Source organism: Alexandromys fortis, unplaced genomic scaffold (genome assembly GCF_014885135.2).
Source record: "Alexandromys fortis isolate MF-2015 unplaced genomic scaffold, M_Fortis_MF-2015_v1.1 scaffold_56, whole genome shotgun sequence".
NCBI lineage: Eukaryota > Metazoa > Chordata > Mammalia > Rodentia > Cricetidae > Alexandromys > Alexandromys fortis.
The window spans coordinates 1,158,610-1,175,124 of record NW_026067935.1 but is presented as its reverse complement, the minus strand read 5'-3'; the positions used below and the strand labels follow the sequence as shown (position 1 = coordinate 1,175,124).

General features: G+C 48.2%; 2 protein-coding genes and 1 pseudogene across 3 annotated transcripts in view; 2 read left to right on the top strand and 1 right to left on the bottom strand.

The window, feature by feature from the left end:
• The first annotated feature begins 1,069 nt into the window (after window positions 1-1,069).
• On the top strand, window positions 1,070-1,715 carry LOC126504246 (40S ribosomal protein S19-like). The gene has a single exon (XM_050146436.1). It carries the CDS (start codon window positions 1,190-1,192, stop codon window positions 1,625-1,627), a length of 438 nt encoding a protein of 145 aa, XP_050002393.1. The 5' UTR covers window positions 1,070-1,189; the 3' UTR covers window positions 1,628-1,715.
• A 302-nt stretch (window positions 1,716-2,017) lies between these two features.
• LOC126504247 (kelch-like protein 7) lies at window positions 2,018-2,634 on the bottom strand (annotated as a pseudogene).
• Window positions 2,635-4,261: 1,627 nt separating this feature from the next.
• Window positions 4,262-16,515, top strand: part of Nipsnap2 (nipsnap homolog 2) — a 28,990-nt gene continuing 16,736 nt past the window's right edge. For both annotated transcript variants that reach the window (XM_050146409.1, XM_050146408.1), the window contains exons 1-3: window positions 4,262-4,429; window positions 14,476-14,615; window positions 14,700-14,745. In XM_050146409.1, the coding sequence (XP_050002366.1) occupies window positions 4,353-4,429; window positions 14,476-14,615; window positions 14,700-14,745 (263 nt within the window). In that variant the 5' untranslated portion in view covers window positions 4,262-4,352. The remainder of the gene's footprint in view (window positions 4,430-14,475; window positions 14,616-14,699; window positions 14,746-16,515) is intronic.

Sequence of the window (16,515 nt, the reverse complement as noted above, 5' to 3'; positions counted from 1 at the left end):
CACGCACACGGGGACACGGGTTACCCTTGATACAAGAATGCCAACTTTATTGTGCTCAGGGGAAGCTTATATTGGGCTCTGGCCACAGCCCAGCTCTCGGGATCTTTCAGCTGCAGACTCATCAGAACCCACTCCCCTGCCATCAGGGTCTCGTGCTCAGAGCAGCTGCAGGCTGTTCAGAACACAGGGGGGAAAAAAAGTTCTTAAAACAAAAACTTCTGGGACATTTTGAACATAGGTAGATATCAGAGAAATAAGATAATGAATTATTTAAGGTTTTCAAAGCAGAGTCGCGGCGAAGCGCACCCGAGGGAGGGCCATGGGGTGTTCTCTCTCCCCACCCCCAGATGGCATCGACGCCAGCGATCCAGCTGGTGTCGGGGGCTGTAAGACGGTGTACTTGTTGGACCGGCGCAGGAAGCTGTCGGAGCTCCGGTAGCGCGCACTACAGGCCTCAGAGAGCGCAGGCTATGCGGGGGTTCTGCGCTTCTGTGGATCAGACAATTGCCATTTCATCTGAAGAAAAGTTTGTTATTACAACTACGAGCAGGAAAGATTACCTGTGATAACTTTGATGAATCACTCTATACTTGCTACAGTCAGTTGACAATCACTAATAACAACAGCCAGGTGGTGGCGGCGCAAACCTTTAATCCTAGAGCACGGGAGGCATAGGCAGGTGGATCTCTGTGAGTTCGAGGCCAGCCTGGTCTACAGAGCGAGTGCCAGGACAGGTTCCAAAGCTACACAGGGAAACTCTGCCTCGGGAAAAAAGAAATCAGCAACAAAAGAAAGACTCGACTTCGTACCTCACTATGACACTCTTGTTAAAAGTGTCATGTATGAATATTATGCAAGTGAAGAGATAATCCTTTGCCTTTTTGATGAGACACAAGGTCAATACCAGAAAAGGAATGACCTCTAAACAACTTGACAACTGGGCTGTGCACAGGTTGTCAAAATTTACAAGAAAAGACTGTGTGCCACCTGCAAGTTTTTCTCCATCCTCGGGAGACAGCAGGTGTACCATCTTAAGGCATTTCGGATTGTCTCGAACTCACAGAGATCCGCCTGCCTCTGCCTCCCGAGTGCTGGGATTAAAGGCGTGCGCCACCATCGCCCGGCCTCTGGATTGTCTTGAAAGAGCAGTTCAGCCCTTTCCCCTGGCTAGCAGCGCGGAGGCCGCACGATGCCTGGAGTTACTGTAAAAGACGTTAACCAGCAGGAGTTCGTCAGAGCTCTGGCAGCCTTCCTCAAAAAGTCCAGGAATCTGAAAGTCCCCGAATGGGTGGACACAGTCAAGCTGGCCAAACATAAAGAGCTTGCCCCCTATGATGATAACTGGTTCTACACGCGAGCTGCCTCTACAGCACGGCACCTGTACCTGCGTGGTGGTGCTGGGGTTGGCTCCATGACCAAGATCTATGGAGGACGGCAGAGAAACGGTGTCAGGCCCAGCCACTTCAGCAGAGGTTCCAAGAGTGTGGCCAAGAGTGTGGCTCCAAGCCCTGGAGGGACTGAAAATGGTGGAAAGGACCAGGATGGGGGCCGCAAGCTAACACCTCAGGGACAGAGAGATCTGGACAGGATTGCCGGACAGGTGGCAGCTGCCAACAAGAAGCATTAGAACAAAGGATGCTGGGTTAATAAATTGCCTCATTCATTAAAAAAGAAAGAAAGAAAGAAAGAAAGAAAGAAAGAAAGAAAGAAAGAAAGAAAGAAAGAGAGCAGTTCAGCTTGTACTGTTTTACATAGGAAATTCTTCGATATAAGCAGAAGTCTGACATTTATCAACCATAAATGGCTGGCGATTAGGCACATCATCAACCACCTCACTGTTGCATCCTAAGCCTGGTTCTCCGCTCTCGCAGTCCGTGTCCAGGCTGAGAAGCTGTTACTCGCTTGACATCAAGTTGTAGAAATTCATCGGTTTTTTAAATTTCGGGAAAATGCTGGTTAATAAAGTCACCTGCTGCTACTTTCAGTTCGGGACAACCCAGACACTCTGCACGCACACTTATACCAAACAATCTGAAGCATCGATTTGTTCCTTCGAAAACCCAGCACACATTTTCTTCACAGGTTCAATCTGGTACCGCTTTGCTGCCTCTAACAAAGATGGGACATTGTTGCTATTCCCGGAAATGCTAGCCGCATAAGCAAATTCCACCAGTTGTTCAGAATCGGGTTCATCGTCTTTGGGTTCTACTTCAAAGGACTTAGATCCCAGCGTGTTCGTTGTGGACATTAAGTTTAAAAGGGGGACTGGCTGCAGCAAGGACGACACGATGAGCAGGCATCTTCTTTCCGCGACCAATGCTTTCTCGTGTTGCTCATGACGTCTATGAACCCGGCGAGCAGCTTGGCTTTCTGCAGGATCGGCAGGTCTCTTCTGGGTCTTCTTCTTGCTACTCTTCACCACACCGGAGGTGGCCATCCTCTTTTGCCCTCTGCATCTTCGCGACTTCACAGCAAGGGTTTGCCAGCTACATGCCACGGTCGGGGCAGTGGCTCCTGGAACGCTACGAACTCCAGGGACTGCGGGACCGCCGTGGACTGTACATTACCGTGCTATAGTTGAGCATACAACTTATTAAGCAGTCTCTTACTACTTGACTAGTGATATAATGTTCACTTGGGGCATCCCAAATAAATAATAGTTTATAATTAAATCATCTTATTTAGTATTAGAAATAATTAAGGCTAATTAACTTAAATACTAAAATGTATGGTAGTGTATTATAGTACAAATGCCTGAATACTGTGTGTTTTCCTTTGGAGGGGTAGAATTCAATTTTTGTAGGATGGTTGACAGTCTTCCTTAACACACCATTCATTTCCTTAATATTTTATACAAATACTTTGAAACATACAACAAGCTGAAATTCTATAGTGAATATACCCACCTGTGGGTCCTATCAGCTGTTATGTGTATGGATGAGCCTTACTATGTGTGTGTAGGTACCCATGGGCCCAGAAGAGAGACTCTAATCCCTTTGACTTGTCGTTACAGATAGTTAAGAACCATGTTCAGTTTCTAATACCCATATATTCATATAAGAATATTGTATATATAGTGATATACTTGTGTTTTAATAAATAAAGCTTGCCTGAAGATCAGAGTTCAGAGCTAAGCCACTAGAGGGCAGGGAATGGTGGCACACGCCTTTAATCCCAGGACTCAAGGCTACCCTTGAATCTGTCCAAAAAGAGAAACAGAGTTCACACAAAGGCGATCCAGAGCGAGGAATATAAGGCAGGAGGAGACAGGAGCTCATTGTAATCTATAGCCTGCTGAGGACAGGCTCAGCCCTTCATCTGAGCCTTTGTAGAGGTAAGAACTCTCTAATGACTTGACTGCTTTGCTTTTCTGACCTTCAGCTTAAAAAGGATAAAAGAAAAAAAAAGATTACGGTAGTAGAGAACCAGGTCCACCCCACACCTCTTCTCCTTTATTTCATGATCTCCTTCCATGCTCACTCCATCCTGCGAAATGCTCCATTTTTAACTCTTGACACACTGATCTAATCGCGTCCCTAAACAGGGACTCCCCATGGTCCACACCCAATGGATGCTTACTGTAAGAGTTCAGGTATCTGTCCACCCAGAGCGCATTTTAAAAAGTGTTATTTCGAGCAGGGCGGTGGTGGCTCACGCCTTTAATCCCAGCACTTGGGAGGCTAAAACAGACAGATCTCTGAGTTTGAGGACAGCCTGGTCTGCAGAGTAGGTTCCAGGACAGGCTCCAAGCTACAAAGAAATCCTGTCTCGAAAAACAAAACAAAACAAACCACAAAATAATAGTCCGGTATGAGAGCTGTAATGTCAGCATGGAGGCTGAGAGGAGGGATTGCCATGGGTTTGAGGATAGTCTGGGCTACTGTGGGAAACTCTGTCTCAAATACGCACAAAGTGTGTGTGTGTGTGTGTGTGATAAAAAAAAGTGTTATTTGGGGGAAATGACATTTACCCGGTAAAAACTTCAAAAGTAGTTTGTAAAGAGTGGGTCCCTCCCATAGTCTCTGGATTCTCCTCTCCACAAACCTACTCCTTTCTTGGGGCTCTCTCGTGTCCACCCCAGCCAACTCTGACCAGGTTCCTTTCTCACTTCCCTTTTCTGGACACTGAGCTCCCCTAGGGTTGTCTTCAGCCTCTGGCTGGCGCGCCCCCTGGCGGCAGCACCGCGCGCCGCCGCAGCAGGACGCTGCTCCCCCTGGCGGCCGCGCCCCCACACTACAGAGGCCTAGCGCCCTGCCCCGCCCTAGCCTGCTCGGCCCGGCCGGGGGAGGGGTCGCGGCAGCAGCGCCGTCAGCGGCACCCGGGCGCTGGGAGCTTCAGGCTCCGGAGCAAAGATGGCGGCACGGGTGCTGCTCGCGCGAGGAGGCCTCCTGCGGCCAGCCGCCCCTGGCAGCTTCCTGCCCGGGCTCCGGTGAGCAGCGCCGCCCTTTCCGGGGCCCGGCCGGGGAGGGGCCGCCGTGGGGCGAAGGGCGCCGGGTCCCCCGGGGCGGGTGGCGGACGCCGCGGGAGGGTGGGGGACGGCCGAGGGCCGGCGTGGCCGGAGCGCCTATCCGGGGCCTGCGGGGCTCAAGGTCACGGTCCTGCCGCCGCCCTTGCCGGAGCCACCACCCCGGCGCCGGCCTCGCGGGCCACGGCTGCCCGCAGCCTCCGCGCCCAGCGCTCCGCGGTCGCGGCGCTTCGCTCCAGGTTGGGAAGAAGTGACAGGATGGCAGGTCCCCAGCCACCCTCCCGGGGAAGATGCCCCGGGGTCCCGACTCGGAAAAGTCCTCTTTTGACTTAAATTTGAGAGCGGAGCGGTCGGAAAAGTAATCGACAGCGGCCAGCGGTGGTAGATGGCGGAGTTCACGTTCAAACTTTTTTTTTTCCCTTTCCCTAACCTCAGTGGATTCTGTGTTCAGTTGTCCGAATCTGTCACTTTGACATTTTGGCAAAATAACCAAAAGCCGTCCTAATTTACCGGCAGATTCCTTGTCCCTTTTTTCCTTTGTATCGTTATTTTCTTTTTAAGCGGCTTTTAGGGTTTGTTTTTATTTTGTGAGTATAAGTGTTTGCCTGCGCGTATGTGCACCACTTATGTGCCCGGTGCCAGAAGGTTTGGATTCCCCGGAACTGGAGTTATCGAGGGTTGTGAGCCGCCATGTGGGGGCTGGGAATTCAGTCTGTGTCCTCTACAAGTGCAGTAAGTGCTCATATCCGCCGAGCCATCTCTCCCAGCCCCTAGTTATTTTTTGAGACAAAGTCTTGATACATGTATCCCTGGCTGGCCTGAACTTTCTACAAACCGGTACCGGATTACAGATGTACACTACCAAGCCCACCCTTAGCTACTTAAAATGTTGCCTTTTAAAAATTAGATTTATTTAGTGCACCTTTGTTTGCACGAGTGTGTAATTGGTTTTCTTCCACCATGTGGGTCTGGGAAATTGAACTTAGTTCATCAGACTTAGTTAGCAACCAGTGCCTTTACCCTCTAAGCCGTCTTACCAGCCCTGGAACCACAGCTTCTTCTTTTTTAAGATTTGTGTGTGTGTATTTTTACTTGCATATGTGTATGCGCACAATGCACATACCTGGTGCCTACAGGGGCGAGAAGAAAGCTTCCCATCCTTTGGAACTAAAGTTACGCAGGTGGTTGTGAGCCACTACATGGGTGCTGGGTGTGGAACTCTGGTCCTCTGGGAAAGGAGCAACTGGTCTTAACCACTGAACCATCTCTCCAGCCCTGTGTGAAACGTTATATAATGTGGCTTGTTCGCTTTAGTAGCAATCTTAAGTACGGGGCGTGCATTTCAGAAGATGGAGCCTCTCAGAGACTTGGGAAAGTGTGAACTCTGGGTGTGGTGTCAGGCCTATTGCCTTTTCTAGGACAGATGCAATTTTTTTTTCTTTGAGAGGGTTTCACTGTGTAGCCCTGGCTGTCCTAAAGCTTGCTCTGTAGACCAGGCTGGCCTCAAACTCACAGAGATCCACCTTTCTCTGCCCCCAAGTGCTGATATTAAAGGCATGCGCCGCCACTGTATCGAGGCAGATGCAACTTGTAGATGCAAATTACTTAAATCACGTGTAATGTATTTGCAAGTTGGATGAACAAGCAACTCTCACATCTGTGGCTACTGAGCAAGCCATCTGAGCCCCTAAAGTTTGTGTGGTTGTCCCTTGGAAAACAGGTTTCAGGCAGCTGAAACTCAAGGTGTTTACGCAAGACCTAATGTAGAGTTGTGAAGCTGGTAACTTAGAGATTTGGACCTACCAGGTACCCCTACTTCCTGCTTGAGCCAAATGCCCTGTGGTTCCTTGACACTCTCATCCTCCCCCCTCCCTTTCTGCCAGTCCTTTCTGGGAGCCATCCAGAGAAGAGGAAGGAGGGAGGATCCAGGGCAGTGTAGAACCTTATAAAGCTTGAGGTGTTGGGCTATTCAAATGGGAAAACCAGATCTCTGGGCTCAGGCAGCTGGTGAGAAACTGTCGGCATATAGGAATGTGGATAGATACCTGGGTTCCATCATACCATGCGTGTTTTTACTGAGTTTTTGTTTTTAGTGTTTTGTTTTTAAGCCAGTGATGGATAGCATTGTTTTTTAAAAAGACTCTGGCTAGTGCAGAAGCCGAGAAGCAAGCCCTAGTATGTGCCAACATTTGCGGGCTGATTGGGTCGTGGAGATTGAGCCAGCAAAGGTGACAGGGAAAGAGCAGCCAGCGCCGGCATTATGTGACAGCTGTCGGTCGGGGGATTATTTATTGGACTGCTCAGCTGTGCCTGATATGGCTAAAAGGTTAAGATGACGTTAAAAAAAAACCAACACAGATTTGCCTACAGAAATATTGGGGTGACCTTGCAGAGTGAGTTTCAGGAAGGAGTCAGGTCTGTGGGTTCTGGACTTGTGTTTTCTCCAGTTCATCTTATTTAGCTATGGTTTGTATTGGGCCCAGCGTTCTCAGCTGTCCACCAACAATCGCACTGATGCCTGAAGGCACTGGGAAAGGTTTATACCACCCAGGGTTTCATTCTTGTCCCTCCCACAAAACTACTCTCACTGGGCGGTGGTGGCGCATGCCTTTAATCCCAGCTCTCGGGAGGTCGAGGCAGATAGATCTCTATGAGTTCGAGGCCAGACTGGTCTACAGAGTAAGTTCCAGGACAGGCTCCAAAGCTACAGAGAAACCCTGTCTTGAAATAAAAAAAGAAAAGAAAAGAAAAACTATCTTCCCAGTAACGGAACATCTCCCATTTTCCAGGCCAGAAATCAGGCCTTCTCCAATCCTATGCTACCTCCCTCCCTGCCTTCTAATTGGTTGTCAGATCTGTTATTTCTGCTTCCAAATGTCTAGGCTCCACCGTCTCCATTCCCATTACCCTTAACCAGCAGCAACACTTGTCTGGATTCCTATAAAGAATGTGAACTTGACTCCATCATTGAAGGGGACAGATAAAAAAATTCTAAGAGGACATTTTTCCCATTATTAAAAAAGCACACTAGCCAGGCTGTGGTGACTGGAGAGACGCCTCAGTGGTTGAGAACTTGTACTATTGCAGAGGACCTGAGTTCAGATCCTAGCACCCACATCAAGAGTTCATAAGCACCTCTAACTCTAGCTTCAGGGGGATCTGACCCTTCTGGGAAGCTGCACTCTCGTGCCCATCCCCCCATACATGTACACATAATTAAAAATAATTCTTTAAAAACCTGGTTACCATCAGAACTTGGGAAAGTGAGGTAAGAGGATTGAGACTCAGAGACCAGACTGGACTATGTAATGAGACCCTGTCTCACCCTTCTGTATATGCATGCACACACACGCGCGCGCATGCACACACTCACACATACACACATTAGGATCCTAATCACCCCCTTCCTTCCCCAAGACCCCTCCCAAGAAAAGTAATAAAAGCCGTTTGGAAGAGAATGGAAACATTTAAGAGAGTGGGCATAGATGTTATGTTCCTTAGGTGTGATAATAGCCTATGGACCTTTGTTCTCTAGAGATATATGTCAAAGTATTCATTTATTTGAGACAAGGTCTCATTGCGTTGCTCCTGCTGGCCTGGAACTCTCAGTGTAGACCAGACTGGTCTCAAACTCAGAGATCTGCCTACATCTGCCTCCTGAGTGTTGGGATTAAAAATGTTTGCTACCGGGCTGGAGAGATGGCTCAGAAGTTAAGAGCGTTGACTGCTCTTCCAGAGGTCCTGAGTTCAATTCCCAGCAACCACATGGTGGCTCACAACCATCTGTAATGAGATCTGTTGCCCTCTTCTGGCCAACAAGCATACAGACAGAACACTGTATACATAATAANAAAAAAAAATGTTTGCTACCATGTCCAGTATATGCTGAAATATTAAGGTTTTATTATTTCTATACAGTTTTCATAAAAGTTAAAAAGAAAACATTTTACAAGATCAAATTAATTTTTTGATCTGCATGGAGTGCATAAGTTATTTCAATTTATCTGTGTTTGAAGTTTTTCTAAATGAAAAAATGGGGCCCGGCTGTGGTGGCGCATGCCTTTAATCCCAGCACGTGGGAGGCAGAGATGGGTGGATCCCTGTGAGTTCTAGGCCAGCCTGGTCTACAGAGTGAGTTCCAGGACAGGCTCCAAAACGACTCTAGCGGCAGATCAGGAGTTAGGTTATGGGACCATTGCTTTAATATGAGACTTCTTACAACAGATCTGCCCTGTCTCCTTCCCCCGCCTGTGCTTCCTCGCTGCAATATCTCCTCTTGGCTTTGGCCATTACTAGCTTTTACGATGTTCTTTCTCCCGTGGCAAATGTCATCTCATCCTCTACATATTTAGCTCAATGGGTGCTTCTTCAGGTGCCTCTCATCTCCGGGCCAATCGAGACCCTGCCCTCCTCGTCTTTCCGCCCGTGCCTCTCTCTGTCCCAGAGCTCACGTCACACTGGCTGTGATCGTGTTTCCCTGCTCTCACTGCAGACTCAGCTCCTGGAGGCCAGGGCCAGGTTTGTTCCGCGTATCCTTCCACTCTGGCCCCACCCCTAACACGCTGTGCAGTTAGCAAACACTTGAGAGTCCCTGAGCGAGGCCCACTACTGCTGCTGTGGCCTGAATGTTAAATGTGTCTCCTTTCTTCATTTTGCTCTGACTAAACCTTGGTGCTAGCTTCACCTGGTAGGATCCTCTCCACCTCAGGGTTTTTTAGGTTTGGTTTTGTGAGGAGGTTTTGTTTTGTTTTGTTTTGAAACAGGGTTTCACAGTATATCTCTGGCAGGCCAGGAGCTCAATACATGGATCAAACTAGCCTCAAACTCAGAGATCTGCCAGACTCTGCCCCTCCCACGTGCTAAGAGTCACACACTTGGCAGGATTGTTTTTTCCTCTAGTTCTGACCCCAAGACCTCACTGGTACTAGGTGTGCTTGCTCTGCCTTAAGCTACGCCCCCAGTGCCAGGGGTATCTTTTGAAAATATTCTTTCTCTTCATCTCTGTATCCAGACTGTCCTTTGTCTGACCCGCTGGGTATTTATTGCGTGCTTCCTCCAACAACAGAGTCCAGGAGCTGCACTCCCTGCCCGTGTTGCTGGCTCAGTGCGCCTCGGCTGCTTTCGGGCTTGTTTTGAGCCCCTGCTAGTACCACACCATGTCTAGGTGTAGTGCAGTAACCGGCCTCGTGTTGACCCCTTAAGCGGCTCTTGCTTCCCGCTCTCTGCACGCGTGTCTTTCTGAGCTCTTTGCTGTCCCAGAGTCCATCCTCCATTCCCATGACACTGTGTCCTGTACATGTTGTTCTAGCTAGGATGATCACCTGCCTTGTCCATCTGTCCTGCTTGGCCTCCGGGGCAGAGCTGCAGTATCGCTCCTGGATCCCTTGCGCTCCTGACTGCAAGCTGATGACTCATCCCCTTGAGCTCTGGCAGCCTGTGTCGGCTGTGGTATCTGTGTTCGTCCTGGCTGTTTTCCCCCAGGAGACTGTATGGGCGTCTGGTTGAACTTGGTATCAACAGAGCCTAGTGCACAGAACTTATTCTAAAGTCCAGCATTTGACAAAAAGTGGGGAACTCTCCAACACATGCACGCGTGCGCCCATGTGTGTGTCTGTGTCGGTCTGAATCTGTCTGTCTGGTTTTCAGTAAGAACTTGCCTGGATCTTATCACTCCGGCAGCTCTTGGCATAGCCCTCTCCATATTTGGCTTATACAGTGAGATAGACTGGACAGTGTATCACACATCCTGTGCCCAGGACTGAAAATTTTCATACCAGCTTTAGTCAGCTGATAGCTGACACCCAAAGAAAGACTTCAAAGTTTGACACGCAAAGCCAAGCCCCCACACTCAGCCGCAGAGATGCCTGTTTGGGAGGCATCCGCGATTAGTAAAGACATTTTGAATGTTGTTTGTCCTTGCCACTTCTTAGCTCATCTTTTGGTCTCTCTAAGCCAGCTTTTGCAAGACATACCTGGCTAAGTTGTTTTGAGGTTCTAGTGAACTGCCATAGGCAAATGACATCAGCCAGTCCATGGAAAGAAATGTGGTCATTAGCTCTTAATACCCTTGAGCCCTAGGGAGAAAGAGAAAAGTGTTTCTGGGTTTTTCTACTCTATATTTAGCCTACAAATAGTTCTTTATTAGATTCACATATGTAAAGTATTAAATGCAATAAGAATTAAATAGCCATGCATCTTTGCATTTCTGAAGGACACATTAAAAACAATTAGAGTGGAACTGGGGGCTCATGCCTGCAATCTGAGCACCTAGGAGGCAGGGACCAGGAAGGTTTAGAGTTCAAAGCTAGCCTTAGCTACATAGTGAATTTCAGGTCAGTCTGGGCTACATGAGACTGTTAGGCAGTTTGATTTTTTTTTTTTTTTTTTTAAGATAAGTAAAGGCCATGGGAAAAGCTAGCTGGTACTAAGCAAGCCTGTCTGGACTTCACCAGTGGCAATCATGGCAAAAATCATGGATTCTGTGCTCTGTGTACAGTTCATAGAGGAATCCAGGAGAGGGAACTGGGACTCTTGGTGGCAGAGGTCCCACCAAAGACCAAAGAGTGCTTTCCTCGAATATCCTACATAAAGATGAATGCAGGGGAGAGGGCTTGGGAAGAGACTAACACAGAAAGTTTTCGGGCACACTGATAGAACAGCTCATTCAGAGCAGACAGAAGGACCAGCAGAAGGTGGAAAAATAGTACAAACTTTCCAACTTTCCGGGGGGGGGGGGGCAGGGACGGTCCCTAAGAAAGGAAAGAAATAGCGTAGTTTTTCTCTTCCAAACCCATCGCCATTACCTGGTGCAAGCGCAGGCAAGATGCAGTCAAGACTGATAACTCCAGTCAGCTCAACCACACACAGTTTCTCAGCCAGCTCCTTTGCTGGTGTGACTGCCCTGTGCTGCTTTCGGTGAGAAAGAACCATTGGAACAAGGGACTCCTGGCAAGAGTGACTTCAGGCCATCTGCCAACGAGCTGTCTTCCCAACTCTGGCCGCCTCTGGGTCTGAATGATCTATTACATACTCTGAAGAATAGGAGAAACCGGTATTCACATGTCTTCATACATGTTTAAGAGACTTATATGTAACTAAATAAACAATAAGCTAAGGCTTAGAAAAAATATTTCAAGGATTTTTTTTTTGTGTGTGTGTGTGTGTGTGTGCTTTGCCTACATATATGTGTACCATTTGCATGCCTGGTGCCCATGGAGGCCAAAAGAAAGCGTCAGGTTCCCTCCCTGGAGCAGGAGTTACAGACAGTTGTGACCTGGCAATGTGGGCGCTAGAAATTGAACCCTAGTCCTCTAGAAGGGCAGCCAGTGCTCTTCGCTGCTGAGCCATCTCTTGCCCAACTCATTAAAAAAATTTAATATGTGTTTAAAATATTTAAACATCGCCAGGCGGTGGTGGTACACACCTTTAATTCCAGCACTCAGGAGGCAGAGGCAGGAAGATCTCTGTGAGTTCGAGGGCAGCCTGGTCTGCATAGCAAGTTCCAGGCCCCACCCAGAGCAACATAGTGAGACCCTGTGTCATATAACAACGAAACCAAGCTGGGCATAGTGGTTCACACCTAGATCCAGAAGACAGAAACTAGAGGATTGCCACAAATTTGAAGTCAGTCTGCATATACAGGGAGGTCCAGGCCATACAAAGATGCATAATGAGACTGTCTTTTTTTTTTTTTTAAGTTCTGTAAATTAGCATTTTAATTTTTTTTTGTTTTTTTTTTTGTTTGTTTGTTTGTTTGTTTTTTTCGAGACAGGGTTTCTCTGTGGCTTTGGAGCCTGTCCTGGAACTAGCTCTGTAGACCAGGCTGGTCTCGAACTCACAGAGATCCACCTGCCTCTGCCTCTCTAGTGCTGGGATTGAAGGCGTGCGCCATCATCGCCCGGCTAGCATTTTAAATTTTTCATTGAAATAAAATGTGCTAGGATTCATTTAGAGATTCTTCAAAATAAGTTGTTTTTTTTTAATATTCAGAGAATGGGTTAATGACCAAAACAAAAACTATATGACATCAAAGAAAAAGAATCTCTGTGTAGCCCAGGCTGCTTCAAGCTCTCCGTCCTCCTGCCTTAGGCTCTGGAAGGTTGAGAGGGTTGAGATTTATTGTTTACCATTTTTAGTTATGTGTCTGTGTGTGGGTATGTACCTGTGCGTGCAGTGCCCGCGGAGGTCAGAGCTGCGGGCTCCCCTGGAGCTGGAGTTACGCAGCGGCCCACTGTGGACGCTGGGACTGCACTCAGGCCCTCTGCCAACACAGCAGCACACACCTGCTCTACACTAGGGAGCCATCTCCACTCCCCAGAAGCAACATCTAAGCCCTTTCTCACTATCAGATGCTATTCTTAGTACTTTAAGTGTGTGATATAGAAGCATGTACGTTTTTGCACTTAAAAATGTACAAAAATGGGGGCCAGCACAATGGCTCAGTGGGTAGAAGCACTTGCTACACAATCCTGATGACCTGAGTTGGACCCCCAAAGCTCACCTTAAAAAACCATCTGCAGGGATGGAGAGATGGTTCAGCGGTTAAGAACACTGGCTGCCCTTCCAGAGGTCCTGGGTTCGATTCCCAGCACCTATGTGGTGGCTCACAACCACCTGTAATGAGATCTGGTGCCCTCTCTGGTGTGCAGGCAGAACAGTGCATACATAAAAAACAAACAAATAAATATGAAAAAGCCAGCTGCAGTGCTCCACAGCTGTAATCCCAGCACACCTGTATTGAGATGGGAGGTGGAGACGGAAGTTTGAGGCCAGTTAGACTGGAGGATGTAGTGTGTCAGAAAGGAGAGAAATGACTCTTGTCACTCTGAGCTCCACATGCTTGCTGCGGCACACATACCTATGCATAGACACACAGTATATACATTTAAAAATAAAAAATACAGCAAGTTAAAGTCCAGCCTGGCTTATATGAGCCCCTTTCTTGAAAGAAAGAAATGGACAGGCAAGATGGCTCAAAAAGTCAAACAAAAAAACACTTGCTGCTCAGGTCTGTCCCAAGTACTGGAACCACGGTGAAAGGAGAGAATTAACTCCCAAATTTGTTCCTCTAACCTCTGCACTTGTGAGTGAGACAGGAGGTTTGCCCTGAGTTTCCTGCTAGCCTGGGCTACAGAATGATGGTGGCTAAAGTGCTCGCACAAGCAGCACAAAGAATGTATTTAAAGCTCCACACCGCTCTTTTTAAGTCAAGCCTCAGAAGGTTGAGTCTGAATCCTCAAAGCAAGCCTACTAGCTAGACGAGTCATATGGTGAGCTCTAGGTTTGCCTGAGAGACCCTGCCTCCTTGAATACGGGGGAAGCAGTCAGGGACAATTCGCACATCAGCCTCAGCCTCCAGGTGCACCCCACAGGCATACATGAAAATGGACAGAAATCTTTCTTTCAAATTATAAAAAGTTTATATATGTAGAAAATTGTGTGTGTGTGTGTGTGTGTGGAGTTCAGTTAGAAAAGTCCTTGTAGAGGACTTGAGTGTGATCTCCATTACCCCCCCCCCCCCCCCCTCTCTCTCTCTCTCTCTCTCTCTCTCTCTCTCTCTCTCTCTCTCTCTCTCTCTCTCTCTCTCTCTCTCTCTCTTTTTTTCAAGACAGGGTTTCTCTGTGTAGCTCTGGCTGTCCTCACTCTTGAACAGGCTGACCTCAGACTCAGATCTGCCTCCTGCCTCTGCTTCTCAAGTACTGGAGTTAAAACTGTGCACCACCATGCCTCAGGAGGCGTGGCGGGGAGTGTTATGGAAAAAACGGTGTGCTTCTGCAACTATGAAAGAAGTTAACGAACATTAAGGTTGTGAAAACATTCAGTCAGAATATTCTTTTTTTTTTTTTTCGAGACAGGGTTTCTCTGTGGCTTTGGAGCCTGTCCTGGAACTAGCTCTGTAGACCAGGCTGGCCTCGAACTCACAGAGATCCGCCTGCCTCTGCCTCTTGGGATTAAAGTGCTGGGATTAAAGGCGTGCGCCAGCTCAGAGTACCGTTTTCATTCTTTCCTAGAAGAGTGACGTCCTCAAGTCACAGAGCTCGGGAAGACAGCTGGCTCAAGTCCTTGTTTGTCAGGAAGGTGGATCCGAGGAAAGATGCGCACTCCAACCTCCTGGCCAAGAAGGAGACTAGCAGTCTGTACAAGTTACAGTGTGAGTGGCAGCCGGCCGCCGGCCTTGTGCGGGGCTCCGTCCGTCTCTTCATTCGCTCATCGCTGCATTTTCTTTTCCTTTCAGTTCACAACGTTAAGCCGGAATGCCTAGACGCATACAACAAAATTTGGTATGTATCTCAAACTGTCATTTCCTGGGGTGGTGGAAGGTACCTCTAACGATTTTCACGTGTTGGCTCAGCTAACACTCCATAGCAGGAGCGATATCTTTGATACCCCTAGAGCTGAGTGCTCAGAGGTTGGCCTGAGTTGGGGTGGGGGGTGGGGGCGGGACTGCCAGGGGCGGTTTGGTTCTGAACACTCACAGCTTCCCCCATCAGGACTCAGAAGACCCTCCCATCCACCTGTGACTGACCTTGAGTCCCTTCAGGCCTGTGGTTAAAGATCTCCCTTTCTGGACAGCCTGGAGGGTTAGCAATTATAAGTGTGACCTCCACTGTGTGAGGAACTGGGGTGGCCTTGGTGACAAGGTCTGTATGCCAGCACATGAAAGGTGAATACAGAAAGATTAGGAGTTCCGAGTTGTTCTTGACCACATAGTGAGTTCCAGGCTGGATGGCAGCTTGGGCTGCAATGTGAAACTCTTTCTAAAACTTCAAAAAATTCAGCTAGATGTGGTGGTGCATGCCTTTAATGCCAGCACCCGGGAGGCCAAGAGAGGCCAATCTCTGTGAGTTCAAGGCCAGGTTGGTCTACACAGTGAGTTCCAGGCCAATTAGGAGTACATAATGACACATTATCTGGCTAATTATTTTCCCGGCAAGTTAAAAATAAAGAATCTGGAAGCATGGCTCAGTGGTTAAGAGCACTCACTGCTCCTGCAGAGGCACCTGGGTTCAGTTCCCAGCACCCTCATGATGATAACTTTGTTACTTTTCTGTTGCTTTGCTGTAATGCCATAACCAAGGCAACAGAAGAAACATTTTATTGGGGCTTCCCATTTCAGAGGGTGAGTCTGTGGCCATCATGGTGGGGAGGTTGGCAGGTGGGCAGGTAGCTGGTAGAACAGTTGCCCCTAGCTTGCATCCTGATCCACAAGCATGAGGCAAAGAGAGGGAGCCAACTGGGAATGGCACTGACTTCTGAAACCTCAAAGTCTAACCCCCTCATGACACACCTCCTCCAACAAGGCCACACCTCCTCCAACAAGGCCACACCTCCTCATTCTTCTCAAACAAAGTCCCAACTCAGGACCAAGCATTCGAATATATGAGCCTATGGGATCCTTTCTCATTTAAGCCCCACCAGGCCCATGGATATAGCGCCCTCTTCTGACCGCCACAGTCACTGCATGCGCATAATGCACAGACATACATGCAGGCAAAACTACCTATACATATAAAATAAAAATAAATCTTTTTTTAACATTTATTTACTTATTATGTATACAGTGTCTTGTCTGTGTGTATGCCTGCAGGCCAGAAGAGGGCACAAGACCTCATTACATACAGATGGTTGTAAGCCACCATGTGGTTGCCGGGAATTGAACTCAGGACCTGTGGAAGAGCAGGCAATGCTCTTAACCGCTGAGCCATCTCTCCAGCCCCAAAATAAAAATAAATCTTGACCGCTTGTGGTGGCACATGGCTTTAAACCCAGCACCTGAAAGACAGAGGCAGGCAGATCTCTTGAGTTTGGTGCCAGTTTGGTCTACAAAGAGAGTACCAGGGATACAGAGAGAAACCCTGTCTCAAAAAACACTAATAAGGGCTGGAGAGATGGCTCAGTGGTTAAGAGCACTGACTGCTCTTCCAGAAGTCCTGAGTTCAATTCCCAGCAACCACATGGTGGCTCACAGCCATCGATAATGAGATCTGGCGCCCCCCTTCTGGCATGCGGGCACACATGGAAGGAATGCTGTACACATAATAAATAAATAA